Source organism: Panicum virgatum, chromosome 2N (assembly GCF_016808335.1).
Source record: "Panicum virgatum strain AP13 chromosome 2N, P.virgatum_v5, whole genome shotgun sequence".
Lineage (NCBI taxonomy): Eukaryota > Viridiplantae > Streptophyta > Magnoliopsida > Poales > Poaceae > Panicum > Panicum virgatum.
In genome coordinates, this window is record NC_053146.1 from 51762891 (window position 1) to 51784430 (window position 21540).

At 43.6% G+C, this 21540-nt stretch overlaps 1 protein-coding gene across 2 annotated transcripts; it reads right to left on the minus strand.

The window, feature by feature from the left end:
- Nucleotides 1–718: 718 nt before the first annotated feature.
- On the minus strand, nucleotides 719–19649 carry LOC120661119 (probable helicase senataxin). Of its 2 annotated transcripts, none has more exons than XM_039939824.1 (22): nucleotides 19276–19649; nucleotides 17330–17714; nucleotides 16396–16512; nucleotides 16075–16157; nucleotides 11300–11446; nucleotides 11072–11220; nucleotides 10869–10999; nucleotides 10663–10785; nucleotides 10134–10207; nucleotides 8451–9035; nucleotides 8210–8321; nucleotides 7997–8134; nucleotides 7337–7633; nucleotides 6962–7235; nucleotides 5695–6881; nucleotides 5213–5612; nucleotides 4210–5117; nucleotides 4040–4105; nucleotides 3834–3959; nucleotides 3252–3496; nucleotides 1664–3167; nucleotides 719–1201 (listed from the first exon to the last, which is right to left on the minus strand). In XM_039939824.1, exons 1-21 carry the CDS (start codon nucleotides 19407–19409, stop codon nucleotides 1676–1678), a joined length of 7173 nt encoding a protein of 2390 aa, XP_039795758.1. In that variant the 5' UTR covers nucleotides 19410–19649; the 3' UTR covers nucleotides 719–1201; nucleotides 1664–1675. The 2 variants fall into 2 exon arrangements, with proteins under 2 accessions (XP_039795758.1, XP_039795759.1); XM_039939825.1 differs by having other exon boundaries at nucleotides 11106–11220; nucleotides 19276–19648.
- Nucleotides 19650–21540: the final 1891 nt, after the last annotated feature.

The window sequence follows — 21540 nt, forward strand, 5'->3', positions numbered from 1 at the left end:
CATCCGAACAGGCTGTAAGGCCCTGCATCTTAATATATGCAAGTCTGGCTTAATAGAACTTGCTGCATGGTAATGTTTGAAAAAAAAATTGAATTTATGAGCTGGTTGATATTCCTACGCTTGTCCGCTTCAGCACATTATCCTTATCTCCATTTCTTTAGGAATGTTACAGCACCACTTACCGTATATTTGTTGTCAAATTAAAACGACTAAACACCATTTTACACACATGTTTCACTTTATTTATGTCACTCAATGGCTGCCTTAGTATCATTTCGGGTACCTCTTATAATTTAAAACTCCAAGGTTATCTGTCTGTAAACACCGATGCGATACAGGTACCTTTATAGAGGTATCTACTGGGGGCAGGCCTACATACATGTGACCAGTGCCTCAAAATTCATGGACTGAGAAGGCAGGCCTAGGATGTGTTTTGCGGTCACTTGCTGATACTGTAAACACGGTCACCTGCTCTATGCTATGGTAATCTGACAAATTAGCTGTATGAAAAATTATTAATTACATTCTATGTTTTACATTATCTCTTTGCCATCTCTCATCTGGCAATTTCAGTTAGAGCATCATTGTACCTTACTGAAATGGCTGAACTTATGTAGTATTACGTCATTTTCAACTGTTTGTACTAGACTTTTCTTTGCTATTTTAGTTCAAACTCTTGGAGAGTTTTCGTACCATCATTTTGAAGGGCGCCACCAGGGACATGTCAAATTTTGTCAGCTTTCTTCCTATAAGGGTGTTATTTACAAGGCAAAATTGGCTTGCACTTCTACAAGCGGTATGATCACTCTGTTTTGTCTGTATGGTCCCATTTTGCTCGCATCCAAACGGATGAAAATGGGGAATAAAATGCCCTAAGAAACCATTTACAGACATCAGAAGAATTCCAGCACAAGGAAAGTCAGTAGCGACAGTCTTTTCCCTGAATCAATGGAGGTAGCCCCCCCCCCCCCCCCCCCCCCTCTCCCTAGGCATCAGCCGTTGCCAATCATACAACACCCAGCCAGCAAGCAGTTAGCATTCTTCTAGAAATTAGCTTTGGAAGATGGAAACTCATAGTTCAAGCACTTCCTTTACCAAAATCACTTCACAGAAGCTGAAGTATTCATGAGATCAGCACGATCCCATCAGCAGGCTAAATTTTGTTTCCAGTCTGCAGAACAGATGAAATGTCTGCTGCCACCTGATTACAATTTTACAAGTGTGTTAGGTTCAGAACAGCAAATCAAAAAATTGCAGTAAATACAAACACAGATAAACACGAAGAGATAAAAACTTAACACATAGCGAAGCTTCCTTTGAAAAATGGCTCAGAAGAAAGGATCAGGTACAGATATGCTATATTGTTGTGGATATAGAATTATAGATGAATGATAAACCAATTGTATTCAGCTACAGTATAAAAGCTACCATTAAGGATATTTAACCAGAAGGGGCAAAATTTTATAAAAAAAAAAGCAGATATAAGATCAAAATGACAACAGATAAAGAATGTGCATGGTGCAGACATGAGTTCTTTATATAAAGCCCAGCAAACGTTGGTGCACAACTTTCCAAGTCTGAATGGCAAACCACTGACTAGCAAAAAGGACATATAACCAGTTCTGCTTTTGTCTGTAGCATAGTTAAGGTGGCATGGACTTGCCTTGGCTTCTTCTCATTTCTTTTTCTTGGTACGATGAGTCGACGATGGTATAAGGGCCGAAGAAAGCAAAGAATCAACATCCTCACGTTGTCGTTTTCTTTCTGCAATCAAATCTTTTTTACTACTTAATTCAGTGGATTGGCTTTTCTTGAGTTCTGGCACATGGCTACTTGCTTCATTAAAATGACATGAGGGATCCACTTGTGTTGAATTCTGAGGTCTTGGTTTTTCAGAAAACCTCCTAGTTCTCTTGGCCTTATTATCAGGTTTTGTTGGTGGACAAGCACCATCATTCTTATTCGCTGGATCAAAAATCCCATCATGATTAACTGGGAGATCCACTTGATTTGGATTATCACATCTAGGTTTCTCAGAAAACTTCCTTGCACCTTTGGCCCTTTGTATCAACTTCTGCAGATCAGGAACTGAAGGTGGAGAAACATCATCTTTCTTGCTTGTTGATTTCAAGTTGAGATCATGTTTCAATGAGCCCTTGATGGCTCCCATATCATTGTTTCGGCTGGCATTCTTTTTATAAGTATTATGTGTGACCTTCAGATTCTGAAACAAGTCTTGGTTAGATGAGGCCTTATTAGTTTCCTTGAAAACATTCTGCTCCACAGGTATATTCAATTCCATCTGCCTTCTGACACTAGAGCCTTCATGAGAGCCCCCTTTCACTAAGCCTTTAGAAAGCTCTAGATGATTATCATTATTCACAGTCAACTTTTTACCCTCCATTTGGTTTCTCATCACAGAATCCTGATCAATGTTTTCTTGCCATGAGCTCTTGGTGGATCTGATATTATCATTCTGCTTTTCCGACCTGTCTTCAATAGATGTCACTATGGACTCTTGAGCTCCAAGAACCTTTTGGTCCCAGCATGATGCCCATTTTGATTGTTCTTTAAGTGTTTTACCTTCCTTTTCTACATTCCTCGCAGCATGTGTTGATTGCTCCTTCTGGAGTCGAGAATCAATTCTCTTTGAGCCCATTGTAGCAGCTTTTCCATTATCCTTCTGCTTAACATGACTAGTGTGGTAGCTTCGGGTGGTACCATGTATATCTCTGGAATGATGTTGGACCTTTTCAAACATCAAACCATATGGCCGCTTAATTGAGATGAACAGATTCCGTTCTTCAGCATTCTGTACTAAGGAATCCCAGTGTGAATTTGTCCGCAAGGTTCTTGCATTTCCAACGATCCATAGAGAAAGCCTGGCACGTGTCAGTGCAACATTCATGCGTCTAACATCTGCAACAAACCCAATACTGCGTGCTTCACCAGTGTGATGCCTATCATCTGAGGAATTTGACGCTCTAACAGTTGACAACACCAAGATGTCAACTTCACGACCTTGAAATCCATCCACAGTATTTATCTCCATCTCGGCAACAATCTCAGGCCCAAAAAAGGAAGTGAACCTTGAACGGAGTAGAGAGAGCTGGCTTCTATATGGAGTAATGATCCCTATTTTCCTAGAGGAGAACTCCAACGGATATCTGTTCACGAAGGAAATAATGAGCCTCAGTTGTCTGAACAATAATAAAACTTAGGGCTTAGGCAGAGAGAATCAATCCTCTCACCTTTTCTTTAGTAAAGTCAGTACTGCAAGAGCTGCGTCAGCTTCAAACTCGTTACAGAGCGACTGTGTAGCAGCATTTCTTCCACAATGTTCACGACCATCAGCAATATCAAAGAACATGTATGGACCAAGATAATCATGATCATGGAATGAAGCTGATTTCTCAGCCATCTCAACACCATCAAGCAGTTTATTTTCATAGAAATGTAAAGATGGAAATCTGCTAATCTCTGGATGCATGCGATACTGCAGACAAGGCAAAAGAAATAATGCACAAGGAGTTAGACCAAAAGACTGCTATTTCGCTTTATCAATACATACATACATAAATAAATAAAGATAAAACAAGGGTCGGGCTCTGAAATTCGTGATAGACAAATTTTGAGGCTCACCCGTTCTGGGAAAAAAAATTGAGGACCCTGTTACTCCATTTAATAATGTCATGACATCAAGGTTGTTATTGTTCAGCACTAAGATTGCACAAAACTATTTAGAAGCAGATAGCGTAAACTGTTTGGATGGCCCAGCCAGACAAGGCTTCTAAGCTGTGTTGTAGAAACAGAATGATGTAATAATAAACTACCTGTTTAGTCAGCATAATCACTGGGTAACCAGCTCTTTGTAGGCGTTCAAACATGCTGCACTCATAAAGAAACTTGCTAGCCAATCCAGACATCACAGTAGCAGGTAGCTGCTTTGGATCCCCAACCTTCACAGGAACATTGCTAAGTAAATAACTAGTTCAAAATAATTGTACTGGCAAAAAAGTATTATAAAGTAACAAAGTACCATTATGCATTTAGTTCCTCTCGATTTCAGAAGCTGAAGTGGAATCAGGGTTGCAGGCTCAAGGGCCTATAAAGAAGGAAATGAAGAAAAAAATATTCTTTGATTAAATAGAACATCTGAAAGCTAGGGCGATTTAAAGAACCCAGTAAGCGCTACCACTAAGACAATACCTGTGCAGCTTCATCAATAACAACAACATCAAACAGAGCATGCTCTGAAAAGGTCCCATATTTATTAGATGAAGCAGTTTCTGAGCAAACTCCGTATATGTCACCTCCGCATCCACTCAGTGTAGTCACAATAATTTCTGCTTCTCCAAGAATTGCCTTCCGTACCTTGTGCTTTAGAAACTTGTTTTCATCAGCTATTTTCTTTTCACGTGCGTGAGCAGTGGCAAGTTCTGCAGAAACTTTCCTTTTCTGTGCATACAAAAAGTTAAGCTTTCCACCAAGTGCTTCATCAGAAACTTCATCGGCCTCATTTTCATCAGGTACAGGAGAGTCACCTTCACTTTTATCAGACTCAATTAGTTTTCGCCTTGACTCATAATGTCTAATTCTGTCCACGATCTTCTCCAAATTAGCCCTAAGTGAACTAGAGGATTCAGCATCAGATGAATTTTTGCCATCACAATTAGTCTTCAGCTCATCCGATAATCTTTGTTCAACAAGTGTATCAATGAAGAAAGGCAATGAATTAGAATGAACTGTCTTTGCATTACCAACTCTCACTATGTAAGGCCTATACATCTTTCCGTCAGCACTGTACAATCCCTCACTGAGTCTTGACACAAGCTCATCAACTGCAGCATTTGACTGCGCACAAATTAAAGCCCTTCCTTTCGCAAACCGCTCTGACGTTCCAGGACATTCTATCCGAGAATCTTTTTCTAGTTGTTTAGCAAGGGCTGCATCCTGCCAAGCTCTAGTTACAGCAGCAGATTGACTAATCTTTGCTCTTGGTTTGGTAGAATCAGTACTATTCACGGATTCATTTCTTGGTAACTTGTAAGGGTTAACCGAATCCAAAGATAGCAGTGCACTTACAATTGCTACAATTGTTCTTGTTTTACCTGTACCTGTAGGGACAAAAAAAAACAATACATTTTTACGCTCCTGACATGTGATGACTAGAGTTGCACAAATTTGCTGATAAAAATTGTCAAAGGACAACCTGGAGGGCCCTGAATAAGGGACAGATCAAAGTTTGTTTTAGAGCTTGTTGATCCAATGGCAATGCTTACAGCTTGGAGCTGACTTTCATTATAAGATGATTTCAATACTTTCCTCAAAGGGTGTGCAAGTCGATCGAGATGCACTTTTCCAGATTTATGATAGCTTCCAGCACAAGAAACAGGATTCAAGATTGCTGGAAGCACTGGGATATCATTTAACGATGAGAGAGCACTGAATTCACGAATTTGAGGGGTCATGCTCATAACCCGATTTAAGAACCACTTACTTCTTTCAACAAGAAGTCGTTTCACTTTATTTAAACGTGCATTGTTACTAAAAAGAAAGAACTTAATCACAAAAATTAATGCTTTATTTTTATTATTCTCACGCCGCTCCACCTGAAAGAACAGAAAAATATTAGACATCACTTAAAAGAGTTTAGTTCATTTCAGTAGCAAATATGACGGGCAATAACTGCACCTTCCCAAGCACATGGATTTGCTGTTCTGAGTTCTTCAGTGGATCTTTCGTGAGTAGTATTAAATCATTCTCCATGCAGCCTTTGAATTTGATAGACTGACTATTCTCAGGGCGGGCACGGACAATAAGGAATTCATCAACTCTTTCAGCTGAGAGGATAGATATGCATCCGCACATCATGTCATCAGGAGGGGTCTCAACATAAGAATTCTGCAACTGAGCCTTAAACTCTTCTAGAACTAGTGGCTGGAAAATCTCAACATATTGAGCTTGTGAATCAAAGCATACAGGAATTTCTTTTAAAGCAGGTTTTTTCACTATCTCAGAAGAAGATAGTCCAACAACAGCGAAGTAGTCCATTTCCAATATATTTTTAAACCAGCTACCCAGTTTAGGCGGCTGAAGTCGTCGAGTACTTGTAACCTTACCACTAGAACATTGTCTTCTTCCAACAGGCACTGGAAGCTGAACAACTTGTCTCTTAGGAACCAATATACTAGGCTTTGATGAAGGGATTTGTGGCCTTCGGCAATTATCAAATGCATGATCCAAAGGATCATCTTCATCATCAGATATATCCCTGAAGATTGACTTAAATTTTTCTGTATCTGACGACAAAATCGGAGGCGGTGGTTGAGAAGTGCCACTAACAGATGATTTAACCGATTTTGGTAACAGGGAATTATTATTTGCATTTTTTGGAAGCCTCGTCTTTTTCATTCCATCTAACCCTTTTGAGGCAGCAATGTTGCCTCTACCATCTGTTGATACAGGTCTAGAAGCACTAATATTACTAGCTGGACTACATATCTGAGGCTTTAAAGGCATGTGTCTATCGTTGGTCAGCATTGTTTGTTCAGGAGGCTTAACTTCTTTCAACATATTGGAGGCAGTGGGTGCATCATTCTCCATAACTGAAAATAGGATCTCCTCACTGGACACATCATCAGCGGGCGAATTATCTTCACTGTCTGAAAGGAGTATTATTTCATGAATATCTGGTGAATGGGAGGGCTCAGTGCTTTCAACAGTCACAACATTGTCCATGCCAGTATGTCTCCACTCAACTGGAGAAGGAAACATTGGTGTGTCAATTAACCCCCTTTTAACTGTTGCAGGAGCCTCCTTGGACAGTGCAAGTTTAAGATTTGAAATTCTATCTTCAAGTTCATCAATATTGACTGCATCTGAAAGCAAGGCCAAAGGTGTTACGATTTTTCTAAAAAGCTGCTAAATATATATTAAAAGGTTTGAGCATTATTCTAACCATGCGAAATGATATTGTCAAGATCTTCAATGTAGCACTGAATGGTACCACTATATGAACCTTTTAGTTCTTTCAATAAAGAGAGCATGCACTGTTTCCAATGTCTGATAATCACAGGGAGAGATGATTTTCCCCAGTGGATCAAGTGAAGAAACCATGCAATATCCAAAGGGTCTTGAAACACTTTCATCATACCGCATGATTGGGAATGGCAATTTATATTGATCCTCTCATACACCAGAGGAAGCAACTCAAGCAAACGAACACAAGATATCTGAAACAATATTTATATATGACGATATAATAGGTGAAAATAACGGCAATCGATATGAACAATGTTGTTAAACTTTATAAGAAACGCTGCTGGAGATTTACCTGACACTGTTTGACACCTATTAGCTCCTTTCCTTCTCTCAGGCATGTGGAAATGAAAGGCCAGAGAGTTGCAGAAAGCAAAGTGCAGAACTTCTCCCAGTTAGTAACATCCACAGCATGTTCTGGTGGGCTATCTAGCACGTTTGAATACTGTTGCCGCAGGAAACCCCCTTCTGAAGGTTTTCCTGGCTGTGCAACTGGTGGTTTTTGAGTAACAACCTCCTTAAGTAGTTTGCACATAACAAAAAACAAGTGATGGAAACTATGAAAATCTGCCAAAACTGATCTCGTTTCCACCTAGATATTTCAAACAATTAGACAATATCATTATTGATAAATTTCCAACTTCAAGGGAAAAAAAAGGAGAGAACTGAATGAATAGGTAAGAGAAAACAATCATTCTCCTTGATTGTCAAATTGAACAGCACTACAGCCCTTTAAAATTAAGAGATACCAGATGGTTCCCATACCAAAATTGTTAGTACAAAATGTAAAGATTTAAATATGACTACATTGTTTCTGTTGGTATTCCTCCAGTAACTGCAAGAAACTGGCAGACTGACACCAACCAAGTGAATTTCAAACTTAGGTTCATGCTTCAATTCCAACAAAACTAAGTTACAATAAATGCCTGACACAAAGTAAAGTATGAAACTTTACCAGTTGAACAGCATATCTTAGACCCAGAAAAATAGCAGAGAGTGAAGATGCACTCGAGCACAAAAATTGAAGCCCAGAAGTCAAACTCCGTGCTTGGGATACATGTTCCAAGATGGCTCTCCCAACTTGCCGCACATCCTATAATAAGTACAGTAAATAATAATAATAACCAGTTAGATGCAATGAGGGGTAAGATAATGTCAGTAACCTTACATCATTATTGTCAACTAGTGCCAATATCAAGCTTTCTCCCATCATTGGTTCCCAAGTCCATTGCTTTTGGAGCCCACATTGTTCGATTTGTGTCATGACATGAATGGCTAATCTGAAAGGTATTAATTTCTTGTAAGTATGACATACTAGCATAGGTCTTAAGGTTTGCAGTTAATGCAAGCTGTCGATATAGCGCATAGACCAAATGAGAAGAAAAATAAATTAATAAAACAGGACCAACCTTTTAAATATTTTCAACAAGAGTGTGCAAAACTGCAACACCTTGAGAGTATTGATACAATCCCGCCCACCTCCACCATCATCAGCACCATTTGGAACTTGCCATGTAAATGTTGAGGAAACTTCTCCGGCATGTGATGATAACCAAGTATTCACAGGCACCGAAGACTCTGTAGCTAACCCAGGCTCTAAAACAGATACATGAGACAATCCCCAAAGGACTGCCTTTGAAAATGTTATGGGTAGCTTAGAGGGTTCCAACTGAACCATTGTAAGATACCATAACAAAGGGATGCATTTCCAATCCTTGCACTCCCGACTTGCCAACTTGTTCACAACACTGAAGTCATTCCAACAGCTCTGGGACTTTTCTTCAGCATCATGTGAGAAAGGCAATTCATCATCGTCATCAGCAAACATGACAGAATTGCTTACATTATCCTTTTTAACAGCCTCATACTTCAATTTATAGGATATCAAGGCAGAAGCATCAGAAATTATGATAATATAGATAAGACCAAGTGCAGGTTGCCGCAATGAAATATGTAAGGATGTATCCTCTATCGAACTGATCAAAGATGGCCCCCTATCAAAAAAATAAACAGAAGATGACATGAAACAATAGATAAATTAAGAAAACCTCAAAGGAGAAAATGAAAGATGGCAATACAGCACAAGTAAAACATCAGTTTTTTGCTTGAAACAGACAGACAGACAGACAATAATCCACTCTCTTAGTCAGAGAACAATGAATTGCCTTGGTGGAAATATGTGTGAGCAGTCAAATCAGTAAGACGGGGGATAGTTTGGCTTGGATTGGGCTATCTCATTCCCAAGCTCAGAATACATTCAATACAACTGAACCCATGAACAGCCCATGTAACACAAACCTGGTAATATGTATGTGCATTGTATTGTAAACCCAGATCAACCAGTAAACATGGGCCCATTATAATCCTTGTTAGAGCGCCCCACCTAGCCAACCCGACCATAAAACCCAGGTGTTATAGTGGGAGGGATGGGGGCTTTTATCCATAGTCCATCATTCCCCCTACGGCGTGCGAGCCCGGCGTAGCCCGCAGCAAGTTCTAGTGCCCGGCGTAGCCCGCAGCAGGTCTCAGCACACGAGAGGCGCAGGGGAAATCGCGCAGCGGAAATGCGTGGCCGGGTGGGTTCGAACCCGGGACCTCGGCTCTGGTACCATGTTAGAGCGCCCCACCTAGCCAACCCGACCATAAAACCCAGGTGTTATAGTGGGAGGGGTGGGGGCTTTTATCCATAGTCCATCAATCCTAACCTCCATATGGTCAACTAAAATGTTAACTAGACTATTGAACTTCTGAATTAAATAGTTTGACAACACATGACTTATGGCACCATGCTATTTTCTTACTGAATGCTGTATAAGAAATTAAAAAATAAAAACCAGAAATCATGTTCACCAACAATATAGCACTCAACAAAAGCATGCATGAGCATACGAATCCTATGAAACAGTAAAGGTATATGCTACGAGATATTCAATGAGCAACATAATCATTGGTTTCCTCTCTGATTCTATTAATCAGCATCACTAAAAGTTTAATGAACGATCACATATGGCCTCAATATATCATATTCGAAACGAGTACTCTAAAAGATATACTATCATCAGAAATTCAGAATAGACATGATTGTTCATTACCACATATGGGCGCATTCGGTGGGTGGGCAAGGAGGGGACATTGTGTAGCCTCTTTGTACAATAAGATGGGCAATCTGGAAGGGGAAGGAAATTAGAAAAGACATCAAAAACACTAACTAATAACCGAATGTGATATTTTGCAACCAGTAAACGAAACAACGACAAACATCAATGATAAATATCCAACAAAATCATGCAGTAGCTTGGTTAGTTTTTACACTAAATGTGATATATAATTCAAAAGATAGTTTAAAACTCACATGATGGAACCTATTCAAGGATGAGTTACTTTGAAACACTAAGATACTTTACACTCCAACCACTTCATCACCAAATGCACCAAAAGTCAATGATCCCCAATACAGTGTTCTGAAGATGGTTAGTTGCCAAGGTCAATCATGTAATTTACCCCAAAAATCATTCTACTGCATAGGTATTCCAAAACAAACCATCGCAATAGATGCTACTCTCATTGTCCACCATGTGTAAGACAAAAACAACTAAAAAGAAAATAAATAAATAAGTTAACCTTAGTAGCATTTTTTCTCATCAGAGTACTGAAATTACTACTCCGGGTGACTTGATGAAGAAGAAAATATAGAATGTTCCTCCTTTGTTTTTCATGCTCACCGTCTTGTAGTGCTTCCAGTGACTGCATATAAATAACTGACTTGTCATATTACATTAACTTTTGTTAGATGAGAAGACAATTCAGTAAAGGAATGAGAAACGTGCCTGAAGAAATGGGAGGAAAAGATCAAAAATTTCTTTGTGACTTTTCTCATCTCGGGTATGAAAACAGTGACCCAACAATGTGTTCCGCATAACACTAGGTGATAGTGTTGTTCTCAACCAAAGTTTGCAACCTAACACAAGTGAATGTAATTTTTGCAATTGAGCAAGTATCACAAGTCAAAAGAAACTCATAACACACTTACCAAGCATTTCAAATGAAGCTTTGAGGCAACTTACAGCACACGACAAGTCAGATGTGTCATCACTGACATGGTTAAGCACAATATTCAGGAATACAGGGTACTTTTCCAGAACTCCATCTTCGAAAGCTGGCGCCTCAAGAAACCCAAGGCTGCAAAACCAAGTCAACAAAATAACAGGTATGATGTTTCGAGTACATAAGCAATAAGTTTTGTGTTAAACTTACATACAGTGATTTAAATCCAAGCCATATGTCGGCTCTTTTGAGCTGCACCCTAGGCCTTGAATGTTCTGAAGTAGATGGAAGAACTTCCGCTTCCAAGAAGTTAATATACTTTTGGATTAAGGGTTGCAATGGTTCCAAATCAACTGCTCTCCTGCAAATTGTTGTCAAAATATTCGCATTTGGTGACTTTATACTTAAAGCAGACCTGCCTAACAAAACCCACCTTATGCCAAAACGTCATTACAGCAATTGCTCAAATGTAGCTTGCTTACTTGCATAGATTTAAAATGGTGAGTTATATACAACAATAGATTCATTCAACCTAAGATTCAATACTATATGAACTGATAAAGAAAAGTGGTATTGATATGGTAGAAGAAGCATTTGTGTCCCTCTCATGTTTTAACTTTATAAGTCAGCATACCCTTCTATTAGGATTTTTTAGACCAAAGACCCTTTGGCCCCACTTTATAGACAGCAATATAGTGACTACTGGGGTTACCAGCTTACAAAGTAAAGGTTCACGAACCTAGCAAATGAGAGGAAGAGGAGCAAACCCACAAATGCTTGTATCAAGCATGGGGAAGCTAACAACCGACCCTCTACCGATGCCCTCTAAACTTATTCTATTAGGTTTTACTGTAGAAATAATGGTTCTTAAGGCAGTAAATGCAACACATGGTGATCCACCCAAGAAGACGGCGTAGCCGGAAGTGGAGCGGCGAGTGTCCGGACAGCCAGCCCAGTCAGCGTCGGTGTAGACAACCAGCTTAGCAGAGGATGAGCGGTAAAGCACCAGGCTGGGGTCCACAGTGCCACGGACGTACCGGAGGAGACGCTTCAGCGTCGCAAGGTGTGACTCCCGGGGATCATGCATATGGAGACAGACCTGCTGAACCGCGTAGGTGAGGTCCGGCCTGGTGAAGGTGAGGTACTGCAAAGCGCCGGCCAGACTCTGGTAGGCAGTAGGATCAGCCACCGGATCACCCAGATCAGCAGACAGCTTCGCCTGAGTGTCGACAGGAGTGGAGCAGGACTTGCAATCAGTCATCCCAGCCCGCTCCAGAATATCAAGTGCGTACTGCCGCTGGTGAAGGAGAAGACCAGACTGGCGAGGCTCAACAGTGGCGCCCAAGTGGTGGAGCTGACCCAGATCTTTCATAGCAAACTCCTGCTGCAGAGAGGAGATGACACTCTGAAGCAATCGCTAACTGGAGGCGGTGAGCACAATGTCATCGACATAGAGCAACAGATAGGCAGTCTCATCCCCACGGCGGTAGATGAAGAGAGACGTGTCAGACTTGGCCTCGGTGAACCCCAATGTCAGCAAGAACGTGGCGAACCAAGAGTACCAAACCCGAGGAGCCTGCTTCAGACCATAGAGACTTGTTGAGCCGGCAGACCATATCCGGACGACTCGAGTCCACAAATCCCGCTGGCTGAGAGCATTAGACAGTCTCTGACAAAGTGCCGTGAAGAAATGCATTCTTCACGTCCAGCTGGTGCCCAGGCCAAGAGCGCGAGAGCGCAAGCGAAAGTACCGTGCGCACCGTAGCGGGCTTCACGACTGGACTGAAGGTCTCATCATAGTCCACACCAAGCCGCTGAGTGAACCCCCGGAGAACCCAGCGAGCCTTGTAGCGCTCCAGTGTGCCATCAGCCCGACGCTTATGCGTCCAGATCCACTTGCCGGTCACCACATTGCAACCAGACGGACGCGGCACGAGGTCCCACGTCTGGTTGGCAAGAGAAGCAGTGAACTGGCGAATGGAAAGAAGGTTGTGAACCATCTGAGGAGCAACAAGAACATTAGGAAGACGAGGAGCAGAACCATGATGGAAGAAGGACAAGAGGGGTGTGGGGGTCGGACGGAAGAGAGGATACCAGCATCTGGGGTGGTGTGGAAGGAGGCACCCGAGTCGGCGATCCACTCGGCGCTGACCGGCAGCGTCAGTCCCATGGTGCTGAAGGACTGCGCCAGAGTGACCTGGTCCCACCCCCCAGGCCAGGTCGGCTGCTGACTGGGCTGAGCGGGCGGAGTCCAGGACGGCGCGAAGAGGGGAGCAGCGCCGGTGAACATAGCCGCCGGCTGGAGTGGAGGACGAGCCCCCCCCCACCCTGGAAAGGCCACATCGAGATGCGCCCTGACCATGGGTTGCTGAAGGATGGCCAGGGCGTACCTCCAAGGGCAGGGGCAGAAGCAGGAGCCGGAGTCGGCAGAGTCGGCGCGCCCCGACGGCCCCCACCGGTACCGGTACCCCCAGAAGCAGGGCCACCACCACCACGTCCCCCTCGCCGACGACGTCCACGGCCCCCCTACCTCCGGTCTGCCCGGCGGGAGCAGCACCAAGGAGAGAGGTGGCAGGAGCGGCGGAGGAAGCCGGTGGAGCAGCGACGAGCGCGGTGGGGGTGGACGAGGACGATCCGGACGCGAGACCCCTGGTGATCTTGAGGGCGAGGTCGTCCCGGACCTGCAGGAAGGAGGGGAAGGGCCTCTGGCGAGTGATCCAGGTCTTCAGGTGGTCGTAGTTGCTGCTCAGGCCCCGCAGGACATTGAGCACCAAGACCCGATCGGACACTGAATCCCCGAGGTCGTGAAGAGCATCGGCCATGCCGTTCATCCGCCGGTAGTACTCACCAACGGAGAGGCCCCCCTGCTCGAAGGTGCGGAAGGTGGCGTCGAGCTGGAGGGCGCGGAACTCGGCGTTGCCGAGGAACTGCCCCTCGAGCGCCACCCAGGCCTGCCGCGTGGTGCCGCCGTGGGTCCTGACGAGGTCCTGAAGATCTAGGGAGATGGTCCCAAAGATCCAGGACATGGCGACGCTGTCGCGGCGCAGCCACGCCACGTCCTACGCCTCAATCGGTGTGTCAAGGAGGACGTGGTCGTCGAGGGCATAGCGGCGGAGGGCGAGCAGGACCTGGTCCCGTCAGCGTCCGTAGGAGGAGGACGTCGGGTCGAGGAGGACGGTGACCAGGGCCCTGATGTTCTGAACGCCGGCTGCCTGGAGGTGGAGCTGGGCGACCATGGGGTCGGTCGGGTCGTACCGGGCTCCAGATCCAGCAGGCGGGGCCTGGCGAGAGGAGGCGCCGGGCTCGGGGACGACGGGCTGGCCGGAGGAGACGCGGAGGAAGTGCTCCGCCTCGGCAACCCGGAGAGCAGAGGCGTCGGCCGCGGCGCGCTCGCGCTCCCAGGCGAGAGCAGCCACGCGGAGCCGCTCCTGGGCCGCCGAAGCCTCCGACTTGGCGGCGAGGTGGGCCGCGGCGAGAGCGGCGTCGGCCTGCTGCCCGCGGAGGGCGGCGGCGGAGAGCGGCGCATCCGCAGGCGACATCCCGAGCCCGGTCCACACGGCATCAGGCGCGGCGGCGGCGGCGGGCTGCTTGCCCGCGGCGACAGCGGCGCGGTGGGCCGCAGCGGCGGCGGCGGGATCCTCCAGCAGCGGCAGCGCGGCCTGCAGGGTGGCCGGATCGGCGCCCGCGGCCTGCAACAGCTGTGCCGCGGCCCGCAGGACGGCCAGATCGACGGCGGAGCCGTGCTGCTGGCCCCCGCGCCAGCAGCGGCGGCGGCGGCGGGCAGCAGGGGACCCTGCTGGGGCGGCACGGGAGGCCCCTGCTCGAGCAGCAGGGGGCCGGCGGCGGCGTCTGCAGCGCCGGCGGCGTCTGCAGTGCCGGCGGCGCCCGCGGCGGCAGATCCCGCGGCCCCCGCATCCGGCGCCGGCCCAAGAATGACCAGGGCGGCGGCCTGGGCGCGCGGCTGCAGGGCAGCGCCCGCTGCAGGGGCGGCCGCGACCCCCGCGGCTCGTGCGCGCCAGCCAGAGGCGGCGGCGGCAATAGGGTCGGGCAGTGAGAAGGCGGCGGCGCGGCCCCCTGCTCTCGCGGCGACTGGATCCGCCAGGGAAGAGGCGGCGGCGGCGCACCAGGCTGCCGAAGCAGGGGATGCACCTGCGGCGACTGGATCCGCCAGGGAGGAGGCGGCGGCGGCACGCCAGGCTGCCGGAGCAGGGCAGGAAGGGGAGGGAAAGAGGAAGGGGAGAGAGGAGGGGGCGCTGGCGACCGGCCATGGCTGCCGGCGGCGGCGGCGGCTGCGAGGTGGGGAGGGAGGAGAGAAGAGGAATCCCTAACCCTAGGCTAATGATACCATGATGGAAAGAATAATGGCTTGTATTCCTCCAAACCCTAGAAAGGTGGGATATATAGTTCCTATGCATGGGCCTCTATACATGGGCTCAATATACACCAACAAGTACTTTTACCACTAGTCTTGATTGCTTTGCCAAGAGCTAGAGGACAACTAAATACATGAAAGAAACAAGCTGGCCGGCTGGGTTTAAGATTTCTATGAGTCTTACAAACATTGTACTTGAGATCAACTGTTCAAGGTCAAGGAGAATTGAGAATAGATGTGTATGTATAAAAAAATAAAGAGCAACTTTAACATAAGCTTATCAATTTATATGAAAATAAATTGATTTTTCATGTTGCAATGACCATTTAGGGTCACTACCACTTACAGACTTCAGAATAAATGCTCCATGTTTATTAAAATTTCAAGTATGAAGTGCTACGAAACACTATGGATGAAAGGAAAGTAGTAGGAAACAGCATTGTCGACACGGTTGATAGACCCTAGCGCAGTCTCACCACCCAACCACCGTGCCTAACTAAAGCCCACACTGCACAACTGTTTGGATCATTAGATTAGATGTATTTCTACCTGATATGCTATGGAAATGTCTGGTAACTTTCTTGGTTCGTGATGAATGGACAAGTGGAAAGTATTACCTCAGTTTCCCCATGGATCGAGCTAATCGAAGCCCAATGGCCCGAGCTTTGCCAGTTTTGAAGAAAAGTAGGGCATAGACACCCTAAATTTGAAAGTTTTAAAAACATTGTGAGATACAGGTGGACAATCTTAAAAATACTATCTGAGCGTTAGGCTAAAATAATAGTGAGAAGCACATATCCTGGACTACTGGATCATACAGAAAAACGCCAGCTTTTAAGTCTCCATGACTCAACTGAGATACTTGATGTGCTATGTGAGCAGGGATCAAGGGAAAAAATTAGCTTACAAGGGATCAAAGGAAAAAAAAATTAGCTTACAGGGTATTGCTGATTAGTTGAAAGGCTCAATTCGTATGATTCATCAATTGTTTCAATGAACATCTGAAACTGATTAGCCAAAGATTGGTCATCTAATAGAATTGGATACATCAAAACCTGCAAACACAAAAAAAAAGGAAAAAAGAGTCAATCATGGTTGTCATGGAACTTAAGAACCTATGAGATGGTTTTATATACTTATAGAAGATATTGATGTTTCTTGTTTTGTTTTGCAGACAAAAGAATCAGGTTCATTGGCAACAGTAGATAACAGAAGAAAAAGGAAATTAGCTGCTCATTTACAGATCACAAACACAGTACACCATACGTGCAGGCTAATTATGTTCCTCTTATATAGCAAAAGGCATTTAATTGATTTGTGGAATACATGTAGATTCAATGGGTGTCAGTTATCACCTAATAACAATAATAAAATCAACAGGACCGATTATGTGATAATGGCAGATAAAACATTGTATGCAAATGCACTAATAAATAAATGCCAGTTTATCGGTGTACTCTATGTAGTAATCTGACCTATTACTATTCCCAACATTTCTTTTCATTGTCTGCATTAGGATTTGAAGAAGTCGTTAAAAGTTATGCTTTGACCATCAATTTACCTTATATCATCGATTGCTACAAAATCCATGTTGCATTAAGAGATATGTGGTATATGAATACATTGATACAACTTTTGTACACCAAAGATGCATAATTGACTAATCGCTAGCCAAACTTACAAAGTTTGAGTTTTTAAAATCCCAATACGTCCAATAAAAAGAAAAGATGAGAGTAGTTTCCAGTTAATCATAATTCATGTCCATACTTCAAAAAAATGTAAATAAAATATTCCAACTTCTACAAATTACAAGAGGAAACCAACAAGTTGCAGAAATAGAAACTGAAAAGGCATCACATGAATGGAGCATACTTCAAACATTATGCTAACAACTTCTGCACCATGGCATGAAGGGTCATATTCCTTGAGCTGAATCTTTTTGTTGATCTGTATAAGATGCTCTGTTACCCTCTCTTCATCAAGAAGACACAATACTTTCAGAAGGGGATCGACAGTATCTGAACGATATTCAGTATCAAAAAATCCCTGCGCCTGGTGGTGTTCGCATACACATTGTGTGCAAATACCCATTTCTTGGGAAACTCGTCTCCAAATTATTCTAAGAGATGAGTTCTCATCTTCATCATCAAAGAAGCCATGGAATGTCTCCAAGAAGGGGCCCATAATATCAGCGTATCCACACCAAATATGCTCTTCTTTTGGCAAATTTACCAGGAAAGTATAACAATGTGAAAACCTGCAGATGATTTGACAAATGTGAGGTGTAAGATTTCATTATGATAACAAGGGAAACATCAGAGGGAGCATAACAAACTAGGATTTTACGTGTTTTTGGTGTTCCGAGACAAGTCAATTTTAGATAGACCGAAATGTCTTTCATCAAACCATAGACTATATCAGCTTTCATTTAATGTCAAAATGTCAAGAAAAACAATTAACAATTTCTACACAGCTGCATAAATTGAAACCCTTCTCACCATTAACTAAGAATTGTTTCAAGATCTATATTTCTGCGGCGTAAAAAAGCAATAACAATAAGTTTCCCTAAACACAACACTAGATAAGTATCACGTTAAGATTGGAACTGAAAGATGCAGAATAGGAATTGAAAAGTTGGGTACTGGTCCTTTAATTTGGTGCCCAAGCTGTGGTCAATATTTGGTTTGACCTGTCATTTGCTTGGTACACAGCTTTACCCATTCTGACATAATCATCTGGAAGAAGCTTTATTGTCAACCAACCATTCAACATCATAATCACCCATCTTAATACCTAACCCTCTCGGCACATCCAATATCAGAGCAAGATACAGAAAATAAGCTACATAGTTCAAACCATGCTCACCGAGAATTTCCTTGGGGACTACTGTATCTTTTGCAGAAATGTCAGTTCAAACTCAGAAGATGCTTCTTTTCAAATTCAAGTAAATGACCCACCTTACTGTTTCAGTTATCCAGTGGATAAGTTGCCCACATACCCACAGTACAACAATGATGGGCCACGAAACATAAAATTTGGCAATAAATGCATCACCCTATGTCTAGCATGAAAGCCTGTTACACAACCGTCACATAAAGTAACGTAATAATGTCCTTGAGCTATTTGGAATGTTCAATTCATGCCAGCTAATCTTAAACCTATAGCATTCACTAGATCCATGCTTTAGCTAGCTAAGTTTATGTTCAGGCTAGTGAATCTTAAACCCAAAACATGTATGTAAATCCAAACTGTTTGCTTGCTACTTAGGTGTAACAGACATCATATGACGACCTATGATCTGATTTTCTATGCCTTAAACTTCATGTCCAGTGTCTACTTCTGAGCACATTACAAATCCAATACTATGTCTGCAACCACCATCTAAAAAGTTCAGTTCCACCCTATCAAACGATAATACTGCAGGTCTGCAACTACACTTTCAATAGCACGGATTCCATTATAACAATGATTGCATTCATGATGTTAGTAAACCCTGAAATCTCCTAGTATACCTCCCAGCATATCGATCAGCTACATTTCAAAAGTCAAAGTGAGGAACACGAGAGACGCCATAGGCAGTAAGTAACCTACATTCACATTGCGTAATCCAACTAGCCAAAAAGCAAATCCGAAGCCTAGACCTAGTAATGTGCAGCCAAGTTGCTTGAATCCTAATCACAGAGCAATCCTAAACCCACGACGACACCCCTAAACCCGGCCCGCGATTACGCATGGTACTGACCGCTGCGCCGCCTTAAGAGAGATGCGAAGTGGGTGAGCGATAAGGGGAGAGTTGGCAGGGCCGCAGCCGCACGTACCACTCCTCCTTGACCCGGATGAGGCGACGGTGCCTAGCGGCGGACGGCTCGCCGCCGTCCTCGGCCTCCTCGTCTTCCTGGATCCCGCGCCACCGCTCGGCCAGCTCGAGACGCCGGTCCGCCGCCATCGCCATCGCCGTGGATGGCGGAGGCCCGTGATCGGCGCCCGCCGGCGGGGTTCTAGGGTTCCGGCGAGGCGGCGATGCCGGCTAGCGAGAGAAACGGGAGACTGCCGAAGTGGGGCCTTCGGAATGGAAGGGGATTTGCGAATGGTAAAGCTGCGGCGCCAAATAATAAGCGCCGGAGGCCTCGTGCTCCGCGCCTCAATTTGGGAGGACTACGAGCGTTCTCGCGCCTGGCGGAGTAGCCGAATTCTGAATTTGTCTCGGTATTTTTTTCTCTTTTTTTAAGGTCTGGCTTGGGTTAGCAAACGCGCAACACACCTATCTCGAGTGCACCTAAAACTTCACCCTCTTTTACGATTAACGCAGGATGTACTCCTAAGTCGTTTTGGACAGCGATACAGTCTCTAAAGTTTAACTTTGACTTCTTATTTTTATAAAAATATTTATCGCAAAATAATATATTTATATTTTTATGAAAATATTTTTAAGACAAGTATATTCATATGATTTTTATATTTTGAAACTCAACAACTTAAAAGTTATTCATGATTTATGTTCCCAATATTTGATCCAAACCTTGTCCAAAACGACATTCTTTTCGAGTATGGAGGGAGTATAGATTAAAGCATCACCCTCTTTTACGATCAACGTAGAATGTATAGGTTAAAGTATCTTCAAAAGACTAGTTACATAGCTTAATTAACTAAATTTAGTTACTTAGCACCAAAATAGATTTCCAACAGACTAGCTATCCAACTTGCCAAGCTATCCGGCTCTCCAAATAGGCTCACTCACTAGCCAAACTTGGCTAGGCAGTCTGGGTAGCCAAATTGACTGGCCAAGTATAGGCTCCACGCGTAAAAGGGAGAGTTAGTTGTAGTTGTTGGAGTTTAGAGCGTGGAAAATGGACTGTGGAGTGAGGTGCTCAATACAGGGTGCAATCTTTATGTAGAGGCAAATAAAGAGTCGAAAATGAAGTCTCTTGGAGATGCTCTTTGAGTTTACAGAGGACTAGGATCCACAAAGTTTCTAAACATATTAAAGGGCGTATTTGGCATGAGTCTAATTTTAAAATATTCGTGGAGTTTTTGAAGCTTGTCGTACCTAGCTCCAGAAATTCTTGAAACTAGAGTTGTATCAATAGTCTTTTACTAAGTCACTATACTTTATTTTATATTTAAAATAAAAAAATAAAATATTTTAATCTATTTTACAAATTTCAACTCCAGTGCAGATCTCATGCTAATTAGGCAGTTAGAAAGAGAGTATGTTGTGTGGAAGGTAAATTCATGGAAGCGGATTGGATGGTTTATAAGGTATGTAGTGGGGTGAGTGGGTGTTGCGATGAGAGGGGGAAATTATACATGATGATATTGCTATGTTGTTGGTGGTATATTACTGATGGATGAGATCAAAATTGATGGATGAGATAAAAACTAAAGATGAGAAAAGAAGTGAAGAATGGCGAAGGGAGAAGGAGGAACGCATGATATGTCGCAACGTTGGAGATGAATAAGGAAGAATGAGATGGAAAAAATTATACTTTAAGCGGGAGTGAAGAAAAGGATGGCGAATTTCACGCCACACATTTATCAAAGGCGAAAAGAAAATTCTATAAATATTATTCAAGAAAACCACATAAGCATATGCCTACATAATTGCACATATCTTTGTTATAGTTATAATAATACATTCTAGCCTTAAAAATCAAAAGTTATAGTTTACAGAACTTCAGTGTTTTAGCTACCTTTCAACGTATGGTTTTGATTCACGCTTATTTAGCACGGTAAAACTTTCAAAGAATGAGAATTGGTTGGTTGGAAACCTATTCAAATCATAAACAAAATGAACATGAACTATGGACAAATACCAAATAGAGTACGGACGTAAAATCAATATTAGTCACTACTCCCTTCGTTCCAAATTATTAGTCTTTTGGTTTTCTAAATACATAGATTTTGCTATGCGCCCAGACATAATATATCTAGATGCATAACTAAAAATATATATCTAGAAAAGACAAAATGACTAATAATTGAGACAGAGGGAGTACAAGAAAGGGGGAAAATGGTTCTACGTCTTATAGTGAATAATATGCTAAGCATTTTTCTCAATGTTAAATTAGTCTAAAGCTATACTG

Coding starts and splice junctions, on each gene's coding strand:
- LOC120661119 (XM_039939824.1), bottom strand. CDS start 19,409: ATGGCGATGGCGGCGGACCGGCGTCTCGAGCTGGCCGAGCGGTGGCGC. Junction 5,118..5,212: donor CCTTATTCAGGGCCCTCCAG/GTTGTCCTTTGA, acceptor TTGTCCCTACAG/GTACAGGTAAAACAAGAACA. Junction 3,168..3,251: donor CTGACTTTACTAAAGAAAAG/GTGAGAGGATTG, acceptor CTTCGTGAACAG/ATATCCGTTGGAGTTCTCCT.